Source organism: Pezoporus flaviventris, unplaced genomic scaffold (genome assembly GCF_033815535.1).
Source record: "Pezoporus flaviventris isolate CSIRO_AGI_PZ_B2104156 unplaced genomic scaffold, CSIRO_AGI_Pfla_v1 ptg000050l, whole genome shotgun sequence".
Lineage (NCBI taxonomy): Eukaryota > Metazoa > Chordata > Aves > Psittaciformes > Psittacidae > Pezoporus > Pezoporus flaviventris.
This window is the reverse complement of record NW_026892598.1, coordinates 4,447,526-4,468,286: the sequence shown is the minus strand read 5'-3', so window position 1 is coordinate 4,468,286 and position 20,761 is coordinate 4,447,526. Positions and strand designations below refer to the sequence as shown.

Sequence of the window (20,761 nt, the reverse complement as noted above, 5' to 3'; positions counted from 1 at the left end):
TAAAAAACTATAAAAAATGTTTTTAGCAGAAGTAGGGCTAAGAAAAGTCTCCATCCTCTACTGAATGCAGGTGGAAACATAGTGACAAAGGATGAGGAAAAGGCTTAGATACTTAATGCCTCAGCCTTTATCAGTAAGACCTGTTGCTCTCTGGGTACTCAGCACACTGAACTGGGAGACCGGGATTGGGAGCAAAATGAACCCCCCCCATAATCCAAGGGGAAATGATGAGTGACCTGCTACACCACTGAGACACACACAAGCCTTTCTATGGCAAGGTGACCCACTTAGTGGATGAGGGAAAGGCTGTGGGTGTTGTTTACCTGGAATTTAGTAGTCTTTAACACTACTTCCCCCAACATTCCTAAGGAGAAACTGGCTGCTCACGGCTTGGATGCATGTACTCTTTGCTGGGTAAAAAACTGGCCAGACAGCTGGGCCCAAAGTATTGTGGTGAATGGAGTTAAATCCAGCTGGTTGCTGGCCACAACCGGTGTTCCCCAGGGCTCAGTACTGGAGCCAGTTCTGTTTAATATCTGTATTAGTGATCTGGATGAGGAGATCAAGTACACCCTCAGTAATATGCAAATGACACCAAGTTAGGGGTGTCCCTTTGAGAGTACAAAGGCTCTACAGGGGGATGTGGACAGGGTGGACTGATGGACTGTGGCCAGTAGTATGAAGCTCAACAAGGCTGGGTCCTGCACTTGGGCCACAATAACCCTGTGCAACACTACAGGCTTAGGGAAGAATGGCTGGAAAGCTACTCATGGAAAAGGGCCTGGAGGTGCTGACTGATGGCTGAACATGAGCCAGCTTGTGCCCAGGCAGTCAAGAAGGCCAACAGTATCCTGGCCTGTATCGGCAATAGCGTGGCCAGCGGGGCCAGGGCAGTGATCATCCCCCTGTACTGCACTGGTGAGGCTGCACCTCAAATCCTGTGTTCAGTTCTGGGCCCCTCACTATAAGAGAGACATTGAGGCGCTGGAGTGGGTCCAGAGAAGGGCAGCGAAGCTGGTGAAGGGTCTGGAGCACAAGTCTGATGAAGAACGGCTGAGGGAAAGGGGGGAGGGGGGTGGGGTGTGTTAGTCTGGAGAAGAGAAGGCTAAGGAGGGACCTTATTGCTCTCTACAACTTCCTGAAAGGAGATTGTAGTGAGGTGAGGTTGGTCTCTTCTCCCAAGAAATACGATGAGAGGAAATGGCGTCAAATTGCTCCCCACAGGGGGGGTGTGTGTTAAACTGGATATCTGGAAAAATCTCTTCACCAAAAAGGTTGTCAAGCACAGGAACAGGCTGCTCAGGGAAGTGGCTGAGTCACATTCCTGAAGGCATTTAAGAGACTTGCAGGTGTTCTGCTTAGGGACATGGTTTAGTGGTGGACTTGGCAATGCTGGGTTAACTGCTAGACTCGATGATCTCAAAGGTTTTTTCCAGCCTAAATGACTCTATAATCCTATGAAAATCCTCTTTCCACATGAAGAGACTGACATGCAACTTGAACAGAATCACATTAGCCAAACCAATCTGTCACAAAAGCAGGCAGCCGTGGATGAAGCAAGGAAGCAGGTGAAGTGCTTATCAGTAAAAGCCTTTTATTAATAACCCTATTTTCAAAAATTACTGCCATTAGAAGCATACATTCCATTAAGATTTTAATGATTAAAAATTAACCAATTCTAAATATCCAGTTTTCACTACCTTCCTGCTTACTTTTTGCCCCTCTGACAATGAAATTAATCTTCCATTTGACTAATCAGTCTTGTTTTTATTTATGTCTGCTTTCAGTAATTTATGGATTTGCTTGCATTACGATATTGCTCTGATGTTCAACTGGCAAGCAAAAAAGCATGATAAAACACTTGATATTGCGGTAAATAAAGAAGTGCTAGTGGTATGGACATTTTTCTTAGCTAGCCTGAGTTGCTTTAAAAAAAAAAAAATCTCAACAAACCAACAACTAAATTTTGAACCAGCTTGTACATAAACTTTTTAAGATTTTCAGATGTCATGAGGTGGTAAATCTAGATTAAAATAGATGGCTAAAATTTCAGCATGACTACTATAATCCAGCAAGTACGCTGTATCTGAATGAACTGATTGATGAAGATACATCTATAAAAACTAAACTGTTTTTTGGATGAAACTAAACCAGTGTTTAGAGCACGTGTTCTAAAATCTACCATACTTACCTAATCTGATTTTTTCTGCTTGCTGTTGGAGTTCAGTTACCAGCGCTTTCATTCGTTCATAGTTTTCCTAAGTGGAGAACAAAACAGCATTTTATGTTTAATCAAGAATGACAGTACTGCTTTTTAATAAAGCATAGAAGGTTCAAGATTTATTTCTCTTCCAAATTTCACTTTACCTTATTAAATACTATTAAACAAATCTGTATTGTCTTTTAAGTAATAACATTTCTACCTATGTATTGTCTTTCCTCACGCATCCCAACACATTTAATAAAAACACTAAAAAACTCTGAGCATGTTAGGGTTGTAAAAGTCTAGTTCCAAATTTAATAAATAAAACCAGAATTATCCATTATAGAGTTGAAGTGCTATTTTACAGGTTTGCTTTTTTAATCTAGTTTTGTAAAAAGCATCATGTGGATTAAATTCATTTATGCTAATTATTAAATTAATTATGCTAATTTATGTCTGTTATATGTCTTTATGTCTTATTTTGTGTTTTATACCAAAAGATGAATGACCTAGACCAAATAGAATTTGGTTAATGTTTTTATATTCTTGTTCAGGTAGAACACAGAGATAAAGCTTTTAAAAAACATAAAAGTCTGGTCTTCTTAGTTCTCAATATGACTGATCCAGTACTGAGCTCACAACTTCTATCAGAAGCTCTGTGTGCTTATTACAGCAGTTGTTTACCATTTCTTACAAATTAAAAGTCAAGCTTAAATTTTTGGTTTGTTTTTGTTTTTTTTTCCCAAATAGCTATGTTACCTCTCCAAAAAGTGAAATTCCAGATACATATAGTAACTGCTGCATTAAGAAAATAAAATCATACTGCCTTATCTAATTCTCATTTAGAAGATGTTAGAGTCTACTTTGACAGAAAAAATAAAAATCTGGTGACTCTTTATATTCAGACTCAAACACTCACAATTAAGATTTCCCCTAAAGACAACAAGTGTCGCAGTTTAAGTTTGTTCAGCTGTGTGTTGGTCACTGAAAGGCACCAAGATGCAAAGGAGGAAGGAATAAAACCACGTACACAGACACTGCATTCAAGCCAGTTTCATCACTGTGGCAGTATCCCAAAAGCTAAGAACAAAACAAGACATGTCATGTTAACTTGACTCTGATGCTCCTAGGAGAGACTACAGCAGCTACTGTGGCCACACAACCACCAGCAGCACTGAAGGAACTAAAACCTACTTTTAATCCTTTGCAAAAGACACTGTTTACAAGTTAACTGTTTTTCCCCGTGAAAAGTCTGTGAAACAGCCATTGTAATTCCACACTTTCAAAAATCTGCAGTTGTCACAACACCCACTTCTACTGTATGTGTTCAGCTTGCCCAGCTGGCTCACTTCGAAGCATTACGCATGTATTTTCCCTGATTCGCTTTGTCCACTCAGCCTGTTTTCTCTAAATACACTTACTTTTTGCACACAGTACTGAGCTTAAAAACTCACCTTTAACATAGAAAAAAACCAAACCAAATAAACCCAGCTAAAAATGGCAAAGCAAATTAAAAGGGGCACAGCAATTGCAATCACAGGCTTACTAGCTTCTGAATTAACAAATTACGGTAGCTACTTTAGCTACTCTACATAAAACACTGTGAAAGGACGATTCAGATAATCTATAAAAAAAAACAGTGTATTCAAATATTACAGTTGCTTAAACTCACTTAATTTCTAGCCTTATCTTTCGTGCCTTTAACCAGAACACAGCATCATTAGACTTTACAAAGGAAAACATGCCCTGGAATCTTACAGTAGGTTTTGAATACACACAGAAAAGGCTCCTCTCAGAAACAACCGTGTTAGTTCCACCAAATATTTGTGAGCTTTTCATTAATTAATGACAAAAAGGCCAGTGAAGTGACACAAGTTGTTCTGGAAACTTGCCCTTGCACCAGTAAGTTCTGTAAAATCCTGCTGTTAACATGAGGGCTTCTAGAAACATTAAAGAAAAAACAAGAGTCAAAACCTAGAGACTAATCCTGCAGTTATTACACAGGCTAACTGAATTACTGCTACATGAACTAAGTGGCTGCAAAATCTAAACCCTGGAATATTCACACAGATTTCCCAGAATTCAGACTCTCTTTAGATTGCATTTTCACTTGACTGGTTTGAAAAAGAGTTTATATTATGAAGGTAAAGGTGCCTGGCTGAATTCACAGCCAGAAAACACAAACATTAGCTAAAGAAGACAAGACCTTTAACACATATCCTTATGCCATCATGTGTTTGCACCTTTATTCCCTGTATTACTTTTGTTTCAGATGGTGAAGTGCCTCATAGCAGGGACATCTGTGTCTGTAAAGCACCACATGTGTTTACAGTGCTCTGTAAATTATTTCCACCAAATATTAACACCATTAGCTACTTTACCGAGCCTTGCTTTTGAGATTGAAAGATACACACTCACAAACACAAACCTAGCAACAGCTTAGCTGAGCAAACACATTTATTAAAATACTACTTCTTGGGAGTTTTGGTACGCTAAACACAAATATGCACACACACACATATATATATATACACCCACTCCACATGCACAAGTTTTGTACATGGGTATATATAAACACATACTGAAATTCCACAGAAGTTTCTAAGTCACCTAACTTCGGTCCCCAACTTTAGTTTCTGCAAAACCAAACGCAGAACCAAAGGCACCATTTAAGTCAGAAAGAGTTGCTTCACTTGCCGTTTGGTATTTGACTTGGAACAAACGTGAAAGCAAATGCATGCCCTCCTGCCAGTTTTGATCCACACCAAAGTTGTGTTTTTCTCAGCCTAAACTGTAACCCAATTTTTTTCTTGAACATGATGACAATATAAATACGATGCAGCTGATACGGTGTGTTGCATCAGCAACAGGTCAAGGGAGGAGACTCTCCCTCTCTGCTCTGCTCTGGTGAGACTTCCCCCTGCAGTACTACATCCAGCTCTAGGGCCCTCAACACAAGAGGAACATGGAGCTGTTGGAGCGACTCCAGAGAAGGCCACGGAGACGATCAGGGGGCTGGAGCACCTCTGCTATGGAAAAACAGGCTGAAAGAGTTGGACTTGTTTGGCCTGAAGAAGAGAGGCTCTGGAGAGACCTTAGTGCAGCTTCCAGTGACTAAAGGGGTCCTGCATGGTGTCTGGAGACGGACTTTTTACAAGGGCATCTACTGACAGGACAAGGGAGAATGGCTTTAAGATGACAAAGGGGAGATTCAGATTAGATATAAGGAAGAAGCTCTTCCCTGTGAGGGTGGTGAGGCACTTGCACAGGCTGCCCAGAGAAGCTGTGGCTGCACCATCCCTGGCAGTGTTTAAGGCCAGGTTGCATGGGGCTTGGACCAGTCTGGTCTAGTGGAAGGTGGGCTCCATGCTGTTGCAGGAGGTTGGGACTAGATTAGCTTTAAGGCCCCTTCCAAACCAGACCATTCCATGTTTTTCTGTGCTAGTAATGTCCCATGAAAAAAAAAACAAAACAATTTACACCAGACACAAGTACTGTTTTCTTCATGAAGACAAGTGGAATGCGACCTATGGTTCCAAACATGATTTCTTCTGCTGCTGCTGGCATTCTGATTTAAAAATAAGACAGGTAAAAACATCCATACTGAAGCAGCCGACAGTACAAACCCAAAGTCTCTTTCGTGGCACCTCTGCGCTCAGCATGAGCTAGGGACCTCAGCACTGAAGGCGCCGGTCAGCAGCGCGGTAAAACCGAGCCGTGCGAGGCGACCCCGGGCTGACCGCAGACGGTGCGTGGCACGGCCGCGGTCACACCAGCTGTAACGCCGCTGCCGCACCCACACCACAGCGCCACCGAAGCAGTGACCCCGAGGCCCACTCGCCGCCGAGTTCCGCTGCCCCTCGCAGCCTGCATCTCGCGGATGGGGCCTCCCCTCAGCAGGCGGCCGGCTCGCCACACGAGGGTGAGGAAGTGGGATGCCGCCGAGTTGCAGGCCGGGGCTAGGCCGGCAGCGTCAGCTCCCAGCCCGGCCGCCCTAGCAGCGGGAAGACCAGATCTGGACTCCCGCAGATCCCGGGGGTGGACACCGCTGCCCGCCCATGGCTCCCCACCGGAGTCTCCCGTCGGCAACCCAGCAGGCGGCAGGGGGCCCGGGCTGGCCTACCTGGTAGACAGCGGAGCCCGCGTCGGGGGGCGACCCCACCGCTGCCACCGCTTCACCCCGGTAGCCGCGGGCTGGTGGGGTTGTTCTCAGCAGCTGCCAGCGGCCCAGCAGCCGCCGGGAGCCCAGCAGCATGGCGGCGCCGCGCGTCGAGCCGAGCCGAGCCGAGCCGGCAGTCCCAGGCCCGCGGCGCCACTCCCCCCCCCGCAGCCAATGGGCATCAGCGGGGCCGTGGGACCGGGCTTGGCTGCAGCGTCGTTACCTGCGGTGCCCCGTGCCGCCGGTCGCGGCTGTGACTGTGAGAACCGAACTCAACAACGCTAAAGGCTTTCCCTTTGCCGGTCGGCGACAGAGTACCGCAACCCCCCCCCCCCCCCCGGGCCCAGGCTGCAAGACAACGCTGAAGAACTTCCGTTGGAAGCCTTTTGTTCCCAGACGGGGTTACACATTTGTGCACCCCCGAAGAGCCCTAGCCCTTTTGTTACCTGCAGAACGGCTGAGATGCTACAGCAAGAGGGACAGATCATTTTTTTTTTTTTTTCTATTGTCCCTTGTGTGAAAGCTTTGCTGTTTTCCAGCATTCCAGTTTTATTTTGTATTTACACAGAGAAAGCAGTGTGAAGCCTGGTACAAAATCAATTAGGCTGTATGCTAAAACATAACCTCAAACCAGAGACACCCACCACATAACCCCTGTTCAAATGTACTTAGTCTGTTACCACCGCGTCCACCCCAGTGCTGCAGTCAGAGCTTCAGCCATCTACTTAGCCTACAGTTTCATTAACTTACTATACCTATGAGCATTTAAAAACTACAAATGATATTCCAAGAAAGGGATACAGAGGCAATATAAAATAATTTATTCACATGATTCATAGCAGAGAATATGACTACTTTCTTTGAAACAGATATAAGAAGCAATACAGGATGTTGGACAACTCTAAGCAAAGCAGTCTTATGCCACATCTTCACAGAAATGCTGAACTAATAGGGATTGAGATTTCTACCTGTTCTTACCTACTTCACCATTATAAAACTTTCATACACAAACAGAACACAAAGTGGTCTTTATTCAAATTAAATTTGTTCTTAAGGAAAAAAAAAATCCAAACAAATCCAAAACCCTCTAACAAAGTGCATGTGACTTACTGCAGGGGAAAAAAAATGTGCGTAGCCCAAACTAACAGGTAGATAAGGCACCTTAAATATTAGTCATGAAACTAATTGGGTGGTTTTTTTTATCTTATAATAAGAATGCAAGCTAAAATGTATAGAGCTAAATGTGGAATGGTTATCATTTCAAAGTATTTAGGGCAATTATTTTATAGTGACTCCCCACAAATCTGTTTTAGTCTCTTATAAGTGCAAGTGATTAAAACAAGCCACATGTATCTAGAATCTAATGCATACATAAAATAACATCTGCAAGATATACAATATATGGCCCTTTATGTATAGATAAATCTATGTCTTAACATTTACAAGTAAGACAATATTTAGATAAACATTTCAAGTTGTATGGATTAGGCAAAGGACAAGATACTATCTGAACAGAAACTGATGGTGATGGGTGATTTTGGGGTCTTTTGGATGGTGAGGGTGGGGTTGACAGTATGGTTTCAAGTAAGTTCACACTGGGACTGTTAGTCCCTTTTCCATCACTTCAGGAAGATACTGCTGCTAGACACATTTGATTGACAGATGCCTGCTAATGTAGCAAACTGCAGTAACAACAGCTTTTCCTCGTTGACAAAATTTCAAAGGTTCCTTCAGAAGCCTTGCTTTCTGAAAAGGCAAGCAGTCTCACAAGTACTAAAACTACTTACATGAAAATCTCTGCCAGTAAATGATTATCCAGTCCAAAGCTGAAGATAGGTTTGTTTGTTATGCTCCCTGAGAGCACACCACCACCATTTAAACATCAGTTTAGTAATAAATCATTTGTTTTGCAAAAGTACCTGCTGGTATGAAGTAACAGGAGAAAAATGTAGAGTACTTAATTCTCCACACTCATTTTTGTGTAAGAAGGAGTTTCAGAATAAATACTGATATGCGGGTGACCATCTCACTTTGAGACTGCATGAACCTTGTTGCCTCAACACGACAATCTTCTCGATGAAGCAAGTAAAAAATCATAAAGCTGCATCAGCATTTTATAGTGAGTTACAGCACAAGCAGGCATCCAACATGAAGAAAACCAAATTCTACTCCTTCAAAGTAGCAAATGCTCAAAGCAACCACATTATCTAATCATGGTTTAACTCCTATCACTTTGCACAAGGGAAACCAAGGAAGTCAGCAGACACACAAACACCTACAAATAAAACCAAGGAAAAGAAATGGTATTTATCCCCTTGTTTTCAGATTTAGAAGAAAATTAGCATTTGTATTAGGAAACATTAACCTCTTCCTCCCACTCCAATAGGACAGCCGCAAAGATTAATGCTGCATGGCATTTTTAATAAATTGTGTTTTTCCAGTTATTCTCAATAAATTTTTAAAGAACTAAAGCTATTTGGCTTTTCAGTTAGGATCTTTCAATTCATGTCATTAAAAACAATTATAAAAATACATCATTTGAAGATGTTAATAAAAATACCTGCAGTGCTGAACATAGAATCATAGAACAGTTAGGGTTGGAAAGGACCTTAAGATCATCTAGTTCCAACCCCCCTGCCGTGGGCAGAGACACCTTACGCTAAATCATATCACCCAATTTACTACGCTACTTCCAGTATTTGCATCTTTATCTACAGAGATTACCCTATAGATAAAAAGTTCATTCCTCCTTCTAACACACTAACATACTTCACAAAAAGAAGAACTTGCACAGCCAGTACCACAAGCTTTAGCATTAAAATTCAAAAGGATACTTGTCACAAAAATTAAGCATTTTTTCATTGCACATTGCATCCATTATCAGCATCTAAAGTGAAACTACAAGCTAGCAGGTGCTGCTCTGGTACAATGACATCAATGTAGACGTTTTAGATTATATCAACATTTTAAAAGTATCCAGGTTGCTTCAGAAGAAATACATTTCATCTTTATGGAATTAAAAACAGCTTAGCTGACATTAAGTGTGGCATAATCGACATAAGAACTTCAAAAAAATACTCTTTTCTTGCTGCATTACACTCTCAGATCCTAGGTTTTTATAAAGCTGACTTACTATTCTGAATCATCCACTTCCATAAAGATGTCACTGAAAAAATACTCAGAGATTCTGGTTGGTTCTTCCTCCTTCTCTTGATCTTTAGCACAAAGGGGTGGCTTCTCAGGTGGCTCGTTACTTGGAACCTAATACAAAAAGCTCTTGTTAACAGTCTTAATCTGTTCATGTGTATGTGTGTATGTATATATATATATACATACACACATATATATGCACTCAAGCTTCCAATTTAGATAGAAAGGTTAGAAAAAAAAAATAATCAGTGTTTACTGAATACAGGAAACACGTATTCATACCTGCAGTAAAAAACCAACTCACTTCCCTTTTCCAACACATGCACAAGTCACGATTTATTCACCAGGATAGGGATCTCAAAACACAAATACTATATATCACCTACCCACTCCTGAAATAACTAATTCACTGCTCTTCACATCTCAAAAATGCAAGGGCATTCAAAGGTAAACATATACCATAACTGCAGCATCAGCAGCTATATTCTCATACTCCACAGATGAGGATGTGCTTGTAGAGGGAAGAGAACAAGATTCCCCGTCATCCTTAGGAGATGGAGTGTGGTTTTTTAGGTTTCGCTTTGGAGTCACAAGCCGAGGTTTTGGGATCTTCCCTCTATTCCTTTTGGAATTTTCCGCGGTCTCAGAACCACTTTTTGTGCAAATTAAAGATAAAAATCCCAATGGTTTTCGTCCACGCCTGCTCAAAAAGAAGAAAATAAAATAGAGTCAGAATGTAATAGGATTACTCCATGAATGAAAGATATGTATATTATTAGAGGAGTCCAACTCATAACAAAGGAAACACACACCTCTGACATCTATGAAAAAAATCCAAGACACCCCCCCCCCAGGAAAAGTCATTCTGAGAAAGGCTTTTGGATTACAGAATATTCTGGCACAAGATGTTATGGAAGTGTTGCAGAGACACTCAACAATCTCCATCCCTGAGAACAGGAATGTACTATTTGCTACTAAAGCAGAACCTGTAACAAGCGACCATATCTTCAGAAAGAAGTTCCAAAAGGAACTGAGACATACTCCCAAAAAACAAACAGAAAAGAGCATCCTTTATGTATTCAATGGAAAAAGAAACCCGATTCCCAAGGATGGGGCCAGAGCAGACTGTCTGCTGCAGCCCATTACCAGCATCATACCCAGTAGTAGTACACTTACAGGTACACAGAATATCAGCTTTTTATGTTGTTAAAAGAGTTTACAATTTAGTAAACTTAAAGGCAAGGATTCTGATGTCAATGCATTGTCATCCCCATTGCTGTGGGGATCCCAGTACAAATAATCAGGTTTGGTTCTCACACAAGCATAACGAAAGAGTAAACAGCATGAGAAGAAACCAATAGAGCACCACAATCAACTTCAGGGAGCAACAGAGAGCAGGAACTCAAAACACTTAAGCATAGAAAAATATTTTGAAAACATCCACAATCAGATGGTTAAACAAAAGGAGTATTCTCTGAGCTGTCAAGACTGAAACTCCTCTGGGGATATGACACATCTTAAGTTAGTCCTAAAAATCCTGTGTGCTGAGAACCATACCAGTACCAAATGTTATTGGCAGAAAGACAAAAATAAAAACAAGTGGATGGGTGTATATATCACAACATTAGACTCAGCTCAGGAAATCAACAATTATTCTAAATCTGTATCACAGCCAACTGATGTCTGCCTCACCAGAGGCATCTGTCAGTGTCTAAAGTAGACATACCGTACTTCAGTAGTGTCCCTTGGTCAATCTGCTCACTTAAAATAATTCAAATTTCAAAGCAGACAATTTGTTCCTTTCTAATTTGCTGAGGAGGATAGATACTGTAACTCTAGCCATATACGTCATAAACAACGGTACTGCCCTTCTTGTAATACTAAGTGGAAAAAAGATATGAACCTCAATATGGAAAAATGGTCTTTTTACAGAAAAAGCCAAAGCATTGCATAAATACCTGACTAATGGAGTTTTTGAAGATGATGCTAGGCTTCCAGTATGTTCCACCTGTCCAGATTCATGCACTTCCACCTGCTTCCCTTGTTCATTTATTTCTGCTTTTCTGTTAGAAGACAATCTAGACACCACTTCCTCTTTTTCTCTGGATGATGAATTCTCAAGTGGTGCTATCCCCAAGTTCTCCAAAGTCTCAAGGTGGCTCCTGTCAGCCAGTGGTGACATAGATTTGGACACCAACACAGAGGCAGGTACTTTCTCTTTTGCTGAAGCCTCTGTCTTTTGAAAAGGATTCCCTGTAAAAGTAGTTGAGAGTCATTTAAAGACTCCTGTTACTTTAACACAACAACCCAAAAGACACATGTGATGTTAAGAAGGTTTTTACCATTACAAGAGAAGGGACAAATTTTTTAATTTTTTTCTTGCAATTTTATTTTCTGAGTCCCCACTAAAGATTAAAAGTTCATGCTCTACTTTTAAAGTTTGTAAGATCTTACAGATGTTATGGGGAAAAAGCTGGAAAAGCTGGTAGAAGCGTGGTTTTACACCACACGCACACACCCACCCTTTTCAGCATACCACTAGACTTAGTCAAGTCATCTAGCTGTTTAAGTTTCTACAATTACACCTTAAAGTCTTTACCGGGGCCAAAAAGCACTTTGCCAAACCCTTCACAGGCTCACTGAAGACTGCATTGTCAGCATTGCAGCTTTCTCTCTGATTCTTCAGAGGCAGACAAGATTTTCAAACAGTTATGTTTTTGTGCATATTTTTTTAAAAAGACAAAGTAAAATAAAAAAGGAATTATTGTGGTTAAAAAGTTAGTAGAGATAAAATATCAGTTAATGCCTGTGCTTACTAGCGCCCTCCAACAGGTGGAAATATTAATTTAAGAGAAGATACATTTAGCCCCCAAAGCCTCCCAAATTTCACAAACAGACTACCTACACAAACGTTTTTAGAACCATTATTAAATTAACAATTATATAATCCAACACACATAGTTCATAGCAAAAAATGCAGAATTGTGGTATTAGGGTAAACTTGTTCCTATTTTCATGTTAGATAGCCTCAGACAGGGCAATTCAGCACAGTAACAGCATTAAATTGTGATGTATTAAGCATTTCTATTCATTATACTTTGCTTTACAAGTTTAAATATACTTACCTGAAGTTACTGGAGCATTTGTGGATTTAATTGAGTCAGTCTGTATTTTAAAAAGAAAGAGAAAGGTTATTTGTCTTTTTTTCTCAATACAGAAGAGAAAATGAAAGCTGATACAGCCATATCACACATGCACAGTTCTAAGAACAGCAGTGATACAGAAGACTACATCTTCAGTACAGTGTCATTCATGACTTAACTCATTTCCTAAGCAGGCTTTTCAAGGTGTTACAACAAACAATTCAAGGCAAGGATATAAAGATGAGAGATCAACGAAAAGGCTTGTTATCCAGTCCCTCCCAGAAAAGCTCTCTGAATCATGCAGGGAATTTTCACCCATTCCTTCACCCAGATATACTGCACAATCTTAGCTTACTCACAAAAAGCAGTGGTAGTCACTGCTATAAGCTTGGGCATAGTCTAAATGAACAGAGGGAAGCTGGAAACATGCTGCCTAGTTTTTATTTGCAGCTTGTTCTTTTAAACTAATACTTGTGATGTTAAAAACAAGACAGGAATATATATCTAACGTCTTCATGAAGCAAGACACCATGAGGAATCACAACATTGTTCAGTGAACCCAGACAGTCTGCCAATCATTCTATAAAGATCCAGAGTTCCACCTCCTGCAGTGTCATTGTTGGAAAGGCTGTAGTGAATGAACCAAGACAGTCACATAACCAGTTTGCCTACTAGGAAGTCTAATAATAAATCCTGAGAACCTATAGATTCTCCAAAAAAATTGATACTATATTAACAGCCCCCAAACTGGTGTGAAGTTCAAAATAAAAAAATTAGCACTCACAGATTACTTTGTAAGTTGTACAGGCAGCTCATGTTTACACAAGTGACACCAATAAACAAAAAACATAATTAAGATGCTCTATTACATTTTATACATCTACACTTTGCATAAAGACTCATGTACCAAATTATGATCTCACCTCATAAGTGGTTTCCAAGTTATCTTCCACTACAACAGTAGAGAGAATTTTCTTGGCTGGAGGAAAGTCATTCTCTTCAAGGTCAGCAGCTGACCTTTTCTGAGTTGTCTGTAAATTTGGGACAGGCTCTACTGATGCACTCTCTAGTTGTTCAGTTTCCATACTGCTGTTTAAAGGTGCAGTAAATTCATGAGTTGTCGAAGATCCAATACCGTACACATAAGAAGTCATTACTATGGCTGTACAAAAGCCCAAGTTTACTTTGCATAACATTTCTGTATGGAAATTACACATGGATCTGTGTGATACTCTTTCTTGCTTTATATCTAATACTGATTTCAAATGTACTGTTTACTAACAAGAAACATTTTTCTGTGTTGATTACTTAATTAAGTTTTTCTAGTCATAATTCAATCTAATTACTTCTAGAAAGTGTTGTTTGAATTGTACTTGATATTTCAATAAGATGTAAAAATAAGACAAGTGATTAACTGCCCTAGGAGATGCTACAATACAGTATTATTTATACATACAGTTGAATCTTTACCCCCATGCTCCCACACTGTCCTCCACTCCCCAGTATGGTCTCAAAAGACAGCAAGTCATCTAGGGGAGCAGCAGACTAGGGAGATAGGGTAAAGCAGAAGGGACCAGTGAGACAGAAGATATACCCTAACTCTGCCTATTAGCAATTCTGTCTACTAGCAGTAGTTCCACAGGAGTTAGAATTCTTAACATTTTGTAGCCAAAATTCATAGTGTTGCCAGAATTCATTGTGTAGCCAACATTCACCCAAAGACATATCCTTTTAATAACTCAGGGAATGACATCAACATTTGATGTTACACAGCAAGGTATAGTGTTTTTTACAACTTTGCAACACTTCTTATTCTTCAGAAGGCCTTTTTCTCTTGATGTTGGGTTCTTCCCTCCCAAACTGACTGGGAGATTAAGTTCAACTGTAATGCTGAAATTGCAATTTTGTTATATTGCATTGAGGAGTACTACTTGCAAAAGAAAATCAAACCCTTTGTATTGTAGTTCTGCAAACCAGTTATTGTCCGGTTGAGTAATGAATTTGTTTGCTTTTTCAACATGGCACAAATTCAAGAGAGTATCTGAATTTATGTCCATGGTTTATCATGTTCTCTAGAACATTAAAAACTAAAAATCTACACTAAAAATCTGGAAGAGCAATTAATAAATACCTACTTTAGAAAACTGTTACAATAGTATAAAAGTGTGAACATGCTTAGATATTTCATTTCAATTACTTTTCATCCTAAGTATCCATGGCAGAATAGATTCAGACTGGACAAAAGGTTTTTGCTAAAAGGGAAGACTTTCTCTAAAGGGTAAATCAGAATTGAGATTGACACCAGAATCCCAGCTAACTAAAACACTAACTTCAAACTACTGATGGGATCTTTCTAAAATCTGATGGGAGCCCTTTCCACTTCCTTTTCTCTGCCAAAATTATTTCCTTTTTCCTCTCTTCTTTTGAGAAATTCTAATCTGTAATGCACATTTGAGAAACAAACAAGGTTCACAAAAAATACTTCACTTTACTCAAGAATAAAGCATTTACCTCTCTGCTTCAGTCACACTTGTTTTCCTTGGATTTATTGGGCTGATAAGTATTGGGGCTGGCAGTAATGGTTCTGAAGTTTGTTCCAGCAAAACAGATGCATCAAACTCTTTTGAATCAGCTGGGATTTCCACCAACGTTAAAATGAATGTGTGTTCCTCCTCTGGACATCTATGATCATTGCTCACTACTGTCATTTTTTCAGGGAAATAAAGAAATAATAAACATCTGTTACTCAAGTTTGAAATTACACTGTTCTCTTCATGCCTGCCCTACTCCGAGTAATTAAGTTTTAGGCACTCATTTCTCCACAGAAAAAGGCAGTGAGGATATTCTTGAGAAAATTCTTAGATGAGATACACATCATCACCCCCTGGAGCCTATTCATTGCAGTGGAATCCTGATTACTGTTCAGAATGAAGAATATTAACAATGCCTAGTAGCAATGGAGCTTTTTTAATGGATGTTCTGGCATTAAAGAACAATTTGCAGTTTAATTAAACTTGTGTAATGGTGGTCAAGTGGTCCTTTGTCTTTAATTGCAACTGCCAGGTATCCTTACTTCTTTAAGTGGCAGGAGTCTGCTGTTTTGATGGTAAACAAAAGGCTTTTTCCCCTTACTTCAGGCTTGCAGAAGAGGACCCGAGAAGTATAGTCTTGAATTTAATAAATGAAGAATATAAATGATTTAGTCAACAGATGGACATTAAAAGATAACTGCCAAGTGCCATCCATTAGAATGAATTTAAGGCGAGAATATTTGTAAAGTTTTCAAAAGACAGAAAGCAGTGCTGCACCATTACTTAAATCAGATTCTGTTCTTGACATAAAGCTGCTGTTATTTCAACCTCAACTCAACTTTGGTTCTTCATCTAATTAAAAATGATTTAAGATGCTCTGTCACAAGATCCTTGCAGTAACAGAGCATAACAATAGATATCTAAGAAGTATTAGCCCCATCTTTCACGCATGCTCAGGAGTTAAAAGTTTAGACTGCAGTTTCTATGTAAAGTACGTGTTCTGGGCTTTTGACACAGTGATTTTCCCATACCTCAGACAAGTACTGGTTCCAAAACAGCTCCATTTCAATCTGATCTAGGGAAAAGAAGCCATCACCTTCATTTCTTTCATCACATCTAATCAGTTAGGCATTAATCTGCTGACTCACTACAGCTAAAAGGAGGAAAGTCTGGTTGCCATCTTTTCCCCAATTCTTCTTCCTCCCCTGTCCCATACTTGCACAGTCCGTCCCTTGTACTCACACAACTCTGACACTTGACAACTCTACGGCTCACTAAACCAGTGGAAAACTACACAGGTTCTCTCACTCTGTGACATCCACCTTTTGATGGACAAGTGAGTCAGAGGCTCATAAAGCCTCTAACAACTGCTAAACCTAGCATGAGTTAAGCAGCAGGAGCTCACAGCAGGGAGGAGAGAGCAAGAAGTTTTTCTTTCACTGATATTTAAACTTAATGAAGTGCTATTCAAAAAGTTCACAAATTTGGTTTGTATCAACAAAATTTAGTAAGAGGCTCAGGAGGGGAATGCACTGGACTGTGGGTCACTGTCTTTGTTAATGAAATAAATTTTTCAATCATGTAAATGAGAATGTTTCTGGTTTTGTTTTTGTTTTTTTCTTCTTTGTGTAACCACAAGATACACCACTGTGGGCTTCTGCTAACTTAGAATATTGGCACATTATACCTGAAGTCTCTTCTGTTCTGCTTATCCATTGCTGTTGATCATTCTGAGCACAAGCTTTATTCTAGAAATAAACACAGTTGAAATAAAATGTTAATAAATCTGAGAAATAACTCTAGAGAACAGGAAAGAAACAAAGCATGTCAAATGCTGAAGAGCCAAAATATCTAATGACATCATCATAATTACATTTGTCAGTTTTTACTTCTAGCTACGGTAGGTTGAAGGATATTAGCCTTACAAGGACAAGAGACACTTGGGCAATATAAAAATTTATATGCAGCTCATTGTCTGTATTGATGGTTTGTCAAAATAAATTTATACTTCCTACAGCACAACTCTGTCAGAGATGACTCACACAATAAATTGCTCAGTGGCACTCAGAAAACAAATGCCACCAATCATTACAAAACCACCGAGTGCAGAAGAAAAACACCAAGCTCTGCAACTCATCCATCCCTTCCTTTTTATGGCATATACCTTTGCTAAATCCAGGTATACTCTACTGCAAGTAGCCTCTTCTCACACTCTCTGCCAGTCCTGTAAGACCCAAATCATTCTTGTACATTGTTCTACCATAAGATCACCTTGACACATCAACAGGTTGCACTGAATGAATAAAAGTCCTAAGTAACTTCTTCCATCAAAACTCTTTAAAAAACTGCCCCAAAATTTACTAGCATTTATTTATCACTTATTGCTGAAATGCTATAAACTAAGGCTTGCAAAGATTAACATTGTCCAAAAAATTAAGTTTGGTTATGCCTCTGTAAAAAAAAAAAAAAGTTTAATTCACCAGCTGTCTTCAAAATGTACCAGGTCTTTAAAATCAGATAGTACATTTTCATGGAAAACCTCTTCCTCTACAGGATTTCAGAAACTGGACAGTTCTAGACTGTAATTAAATGGAGTTCTTTACCTGAGGAAAGTTAATTGTGCACGTGTTGTGCTCAGAAAGATAAGGATTTTGCTCAGGAAGTCCATCCACAGAACTCTGATTTGGATAATCCTCTAGTCCAAGGCAAGATTTTTCAGGTGTTGGTGATGTAGTTCTTAATTCTTCTGATTTTCCATGAGCATCTCTCATCTCTTTTTCTATTCTGTAAGGTATGTATCTAGTTAATTTGAAATCAGTATGAGATGGTCTGTGCATGGGCTAAATTCTGTACAATTACATATTTAACATGAAGCTCATGCAGTTACAGAGAAACAGGTCACCTGTTTAAATATTAGATCATTCTACTGATGAGACTGCGTAATGCTTAAACAAGTCTAAATACACTATTTCAGAAAAAAGCCTCCCTAACATCACTAATTCAGATCTTATTAGGAAAAGCATGACCAAGCAGGAAGTCTTACAAGCTGATTAACATTTCTAAATTGATCAACTCCTTAACATTTCCTTTCAGAGGCAGTTTCACAGGAGACAATCAAGCAGCAAACTGATTACTAAGTTCTGAAACAGCAAACAGAAGTTAATGTTTTTGCCTCTAAGATCTGTAAGACAAGAGAGAAAACCTTAAAGTTAACAGTCTAACCTGCACACTTAAGTGCATAAACACACACAATATATGTAAGCATAGTTTCCGTAACAGACACATACTATATATGCACTTCAGCTGCATATTTTTAAGAGACTTCAGGAATAAAGCCAATATCTACTGATGATTCTTCCTACCTCTCAATTTTGTCTGCTTTCTTGTTAAGTTCCATACTTTGAGTTGCAAAGTCATGAAAAATTGGAGAATCACCTGCAGCTGGTCTGACCTGTTCTAGTTCCACCTTCTGCATTTCTGCAGTACCTCTCAGGGTTGTAGACTCTTAAGATACATAAGGATGAAAATTCAGTTAGTATTTTTTTTTGTGTGTGTGTGTATACATATATGTGCATATATCTACATTTATATTTTTATATATAAGCTTTTGTATATTAAAATGTGTATATATATAGATGCATATATATAAACACACTACAAAATTATTAACCCCAGGATAAAAAGTAGGCTTACCACTTTGAATTTGCTCTGGTTGTTCCACAAGTATATTTGTAGTAAGTGACTTCTGAATTATGTTGTCATTGGACATCGATACTCCAAAGGCTGGCTCAGGCTCCGAAAGCCCACCTCTTGTCAGTCTCAAACTACTCAACGTAGGCAAAGAGCTATCACTTTAAGTAAAAAGGAAAAACATCATCAATACAGTTCTTGATTTTTGACAGTGCAGAGAAGAGATAAGAGAGATGGAGTAGACAATGAAGAGCTGAAATACAGGCTGCAGAGGAGACAGAAGACTATTCGGCAAAATAAAATAGAAAGAGTATCTGGGAACTGGAAAAGTCAGGTATATTGTGAACTAGGATATTCCCTATCTACAGAGAAAAAAAAGTAATTGAGATATTTAAAAAACATGAAAAGATCAGAAATGTAACACCAATAACATAATAAAAGAACATAATAAAAATAACATAATAAAAGAACCACTGGATTTAAAATGATTTATCTTTGATTATAATTTTCAGAGGTGTATATTCTGATAGTTTGTCACACCAACCAACAAGTTAAACAGTCTTTTACATAGTACATGATCACCAGGAGATGATTTTTCTGAAAAGACGTTCCATCAAGCTGATTCAACATTCACAAATGCTTGAGCAAAGTTAAACACAAGCATTAAACCCCCCATAATGATAGAAGATGAACCAGTTCCTTGCCATCTCTGCACCAAATCTTTCATAAACATCGCACAGCAGCAGTGACACATACGCAATTTCCCTTGGCCTGATTAGCTGTACTTTAGGAAAATGAGCTTGGTAATTAACAGTGATCCATACCAACTAAGTCTGAATATTATTTTCTCCCCACCATGGTAAACTTAACTTCAGGAGTAAAGAACAAGTTCTACCTCCCCAAAGTTGTATACCAATGTCTCACAAAAGTCGTAAGAAAGAGACAAGAAGGGTTTTTCAGGTTACATACTGAATTATATAAACTGAGAAACCTTTGCTAAAGCAAGGCTGTTTGCAATTCAATGAAAATAAACCTAGCAGAAGTAAGCAATGTCAGAAGACTTCTCTCCCTAAAGAAAATAAGTAGTAATTTAACCTGGTATCTGTGGAATTTTTCTCAAAATATTCTTTGACATCTGTTCTTGTGCCAGTTCTCTGATTCTCTACATTAATGTTGCTTTCATCCTCAGAAGGGACCAATTCCTTGGTAGAAGTGTCCAAAGAAAGTAAATGCTGACTAGAAATTCTATCTTGTCTGGCGCAGGCAGAGCTACTGGCCACATACAACTCATCTTGAGTGGGTAACACGTGTGTTCGTTCTGGTTAGAACAAGAAACAGAATAGAAAAGCATAATTTAAAAGACTCAGGTTTGGCAATACATAAAGCTGTTTCAGTTACTGAACATCAAATCTTGTTTAACAAAGTCTGCATTCTCCAAAGATGCAAATTCAAATCCCAGGTAAATTCAGTCCTAAAGCCACACTTTTGACAGTAACAAGGCAGAAACTAGCATTCAAGCAATGAAAGCAGATCAATTCTAATTAGAAGACTATACAAAAAGAAGAGACTAAACTCAGGTAATTTCAGGTTGTAGCTAGTTAGCCAGAATAAGCTATCTTTCAGGTTAAAGGCCTGAAAAGATGACTGACAGGTATGGTCATTGAAGCCCGATTCCTTTCTTTTGTCCAGTTTGCATGACCAGCTTAATTCAAACATGTTCTTCCTAAACCAGGTCTCAGAAACACTTTTCCAGCAAGATGCCTTACTTTTTCTAGCCAAACTGCATTGCCTAGTCTCAATATGCATTACATTTTAGCAGGGCTAAAAGCCTCTTGACCTTGCTATGCAGCAACACACAGAAGAGCTACACAGTCACTGCTCTGTC

At 39.3% G+C, this 20,761-nt stretch overlaps 2 protein-coding genes across 3 annotated transcripts in view; both read right to left on the bottom strand.

Annotated features, from left to right (window-relative positions):
- MCCC2 (methylcrotonyl-CoA carboxylase subunit 2) overlaps positions 1-6,537 on the bottom strand; it is a 40,613-nt gene extending 34,076 nt beyond the window's left edge. The window contains exons 1-2 of one of the 2 annotated variants that reach the window (XM_061468732.1): positions 6,327-6,537; positions 2,192-2,258 (exon numbers count right to left, since the gene is read on the bottom strand). In XM_061468732.1, coding sequence (XP_061324716.1) covers positions 2,192-2,258; positions 6,327-6,458 — 199 coding nt within the window. In that variant the 5' untranslated portion in view covers positions 6,459-6,537. The remainder of the gene's footprint in view (positions 1-2,191; positions 2,259-6,326) is intronic. The other variant, XM_061468731.1, reaches the window with a different exon arrangement.
- A 2,507-nt stretch (positions 6,538-9,044) lies between these two features.
- Positions 9,045-20,761, bottom strand: part of BDP1 (B double prime 1, subunit of RNA polymerase III transcription initiation factor IIIB) — a 50,093-nt gene continuing 38,376 nt past the window's right edge. Inside the window, exons 30-40 of the mRNA XM_061468645.1 lie at positions 19,972-20,194; positions 18,880-19,037; positions 18,549-18,690; positions 17,790-17,985; positions 16,874-16,934; positions 15,168-15,356; positions 13,579-13,790; positions 12,638-12,677; positions 11,471-11,765; positions 9,972-10,212; positions 9,045-9,623 (exon numbers count right to left, since the gene is read on the bottom strand). Coding sequence (XP_061324629.1) covers positions 9,495-9,623; positions 9,972-10,212; positions 11,471-11,765; positions 12,638-12,677; positions 13,579-13,790; positions 15,168-15,356; positions 16,874-16,934; positions 17,790-17,985; positions 18,549-18,690; positions 18,880-19,037; positions 19,972-20,194 — 1,886 coding nt within the window. The 3' untranslated portion in view covers positions 9,045-9,494. The remainder of the gene's footprint in view (positions 9,624-9,971; positions 10,213-11,470; positions 11,766-12,637; positions 12,678-13,578; positions 13,791-15,167; positions 15,357-16,873; positions 16,935-17,789; positions 17,986-18,548; positions 18,691-18,879; positions 19,038-19,971; positions 20,195-20,761) is intronic.